Here is a 2,329-nt window from a genome sequence, read left to right as displayed (position 1 = left end):
ATCTTAGGAACCATTTATATTAATAATGCAAATCCTAGAGACTATTTTGTATAATACGCCTATTTTTTTTAAATCACTTCCAATTCCAAAATGCCCCCTTAAATCAACATTATCAAATCTCAGAGATTATTTTGTAAAATAAGCCTATTTTTTTAAAATCACTTCCATAAGCCTATTTTTTTAAAATCACTTCCAATTCCAAAATGCCTCCCCCCCCTAAACCAACGGTAATAAGAAAGCGCTAAAACTGGGGCATAAAGGTGCACGTTTCTAAAACTGGGGCTAAAACTGGGCCTATTTTTTTAAAATCACTTCCAATTCCAAAATGCCACGTCTTTCCACACTTTTAAGTTGGGCCTAAGTCAGTTGTGGGCTTGGGTCAGTGAAACCTTAAGAAACTTAATACGGATTTCTATAAATTTATTCAGAGTTGTAACCTAAACCTCGCGTGCTCTTATTTCCCCACAAACCCTATTTCGGCCGCGGCTCCGCCATTGAAGCTCTGCTACGAAGCTCTCTTTACTCCCCGTACGTAATACGGTTAGTATTCTTCAACATACCTCTGTCGATCTCTTCATACGAGTAGTTTTTATTAATTTATTATCAGGTTCCTCCGATCATACTAGAGAGTAGAGAGCGAATTGAATCTGATATTTTGGTGCATATATCTTTGAATTCTCTTCTGATTCTCATATATATGTATGTGTGTGTGTATATATACATTTATGTATATACGTGTGTGTTTGATTCCCTATGATATTGTTTGGATGGGCAGAGATGAAGGTTGTTGCTGCATACTTGCTCGCTGTTTTGGGAGGGAAGAGCAGCCCCTCAGCTGCTGACTTGAAGGACATTCTCGGATCAGGTAACTTTCCTAATAAAAAATCCTTTGTTGCTGCAAGCCTGCTACGATGTATGACTCGTATTAAAATTGTTATTGTTTTCAATATATTGTTTTGTGTTAATTTTGGATTTCCATTTGTGGGGTTTGCCTTGTTTAGGTAATTTAAATTGATTTATGTTTTGAATATCGATTTTGGTTTTGGGCTTTCAAGCTCGTCCGCTTTTACTCTTTAGCCCCACACCCGTGGCAATGATTTTAGTCTTGCCACCCCTTTGGACGAAAGAGTTATTTCATTTAGATTATATGTTTAAGCAATGTCTGAATTTCGGTTGTGTAGAGTGCTCTTTTTCTCCATTAGTGCTTATTAATTATGTCGGGATGGAATTTTGGTTATCAGTCTTGCAACCTATTTACCTATATTATTGCTCGCGGTTGAATTTCTGCATCATTGGAATGTAGATGATTTATGATTGGGATTTGGTTATTATGTTATTTGGGAGTGATGAAAAGATTATAGTTCCCGTTTTAACAAGTAACAAAGAAAGAACTCGAATATGTAATGTGTCATGAGTAGTAAATAATTCTTGGCAAGGAAATGTGGGCACGAGCTTAAGTTTCCCTTGGGACTATTATTTTAAAAGAGTGGTATATTATTATTATTATTTGTGCGGTGCCATTTTTGCACTTGGAAATGTAAATTAATTTGTTTGGTTACAGTTGGAGCTGAGGCAGATGGTGACAAGATTGAGTTGCTATTGGCCGAAGTCAAGGGAAAAGATATCACAGAGCTGATTGCATCTGGAAGGGAGAAGTTGGCATCTGTTCCATCTGGTGGTGGTGGTGCAGTTGCTTATTCTGCACCCGCAGCCGGCGGTGGTGGTGGGGCTGCTGTTCCTGCCGCTGCTGAGCAGAAGAAGGAGGAGAAGGTGGAAGAAAAGGAAGAATCAGATGATGTAAGTATTTTATGTCTAACTGATGTGGATGGTACCAAGCTTGCTTTATTCGTAACCTTGGATTTCCAAATTATATCGTGATTGTTTAATAACTTTTTAAATCATATGTTTTGCAGGATATGGGTTTCAGCCTTTTCGACTGAGGGATTTTTGTTCGGAGCTTTGCCTGTATCAAGACTTCATCTTTATAATTTTGGGACCGATGCTGTGTTTTTAAGTTTATGTTTGTAGTTGGATGTGGTTCTGGATCTCTAAAATTTTGTTTAGATATGCAAGTGATCGAAGACGTTTGCTTTAGATCTTAATTCCATCTATTTGAGTCGACTAAAGGTTGCTTTCTATGATACCACCAATCCCCCAATAACCAAAGACATATATCATAAGTCAACTATTGCATCATAAATTTCACCAACAGGAACTGTGCTTCGAAATAAATTGACACAATACTTGAGCTCAACACATCAATACCAACCAAGAGCAATGTCACATAAGCAACACAAGGCCTTAAACCAACAAGGTCAAATGCTTAAGT

The 2,329-nt window shown here is 37.5% G+C and overlaps 1 protein-coding gene across 2 annotated transcripts; it reads left to right on the top strand.

Moving 5' to 3' along the window:
* The first annotated feature begins 342 nt into the window (after window positions 1-342).
* On the top strand, window positions 343-2,126 carry LOC103424229 (large ribosomal subunit protein P2y). Of its 2 annotated transcripts, none has more exons than XM_008362320.4 (4): window positions 343-540; window positions 776-865; window positions 1,562-1,797; window positions 1,914-2,126. In XM_008362320.4, the coding sequence occupies exons 2-4, from the start codon at window positions 778-780 to the stop codon at window positions 1,938-1,940; spliced, it is 351 nt and encodes a 116-aa protein (XP_008360542.3). In that variant the 5' UTR covers window positions 343-540; window positions 776-777; the 3' UTR covers window positions 1,941-2,126. The 2 variants fall into 2 exon arrangements, with proteins under 2 accessions (XP_008360542.3, XP_008360549.3); XM_008362327.4 differs by having other exon boundaries at window positions 376-528.
* The last annotated feature ends 203 nt before the right edge of the window (window positions 2,127-2,329 follow it).

This window comes from Malus domestica, chromosome 03 (assembly GCF_042453785.1).
Source record: "Malus domestica chromosome 03, GDT2T_hap1".
Taxonomy (NCBI): Eukaryota; Viridiplantae; Streptophyta; class Magnoliopsida; order Rosales; family Rosaceae; genus Malus; species Malus domestica.
Note: the sequence above shows the minus strand (reverse complement) of the source record. Positions and strands in the feature narration are given on the sequence as shown.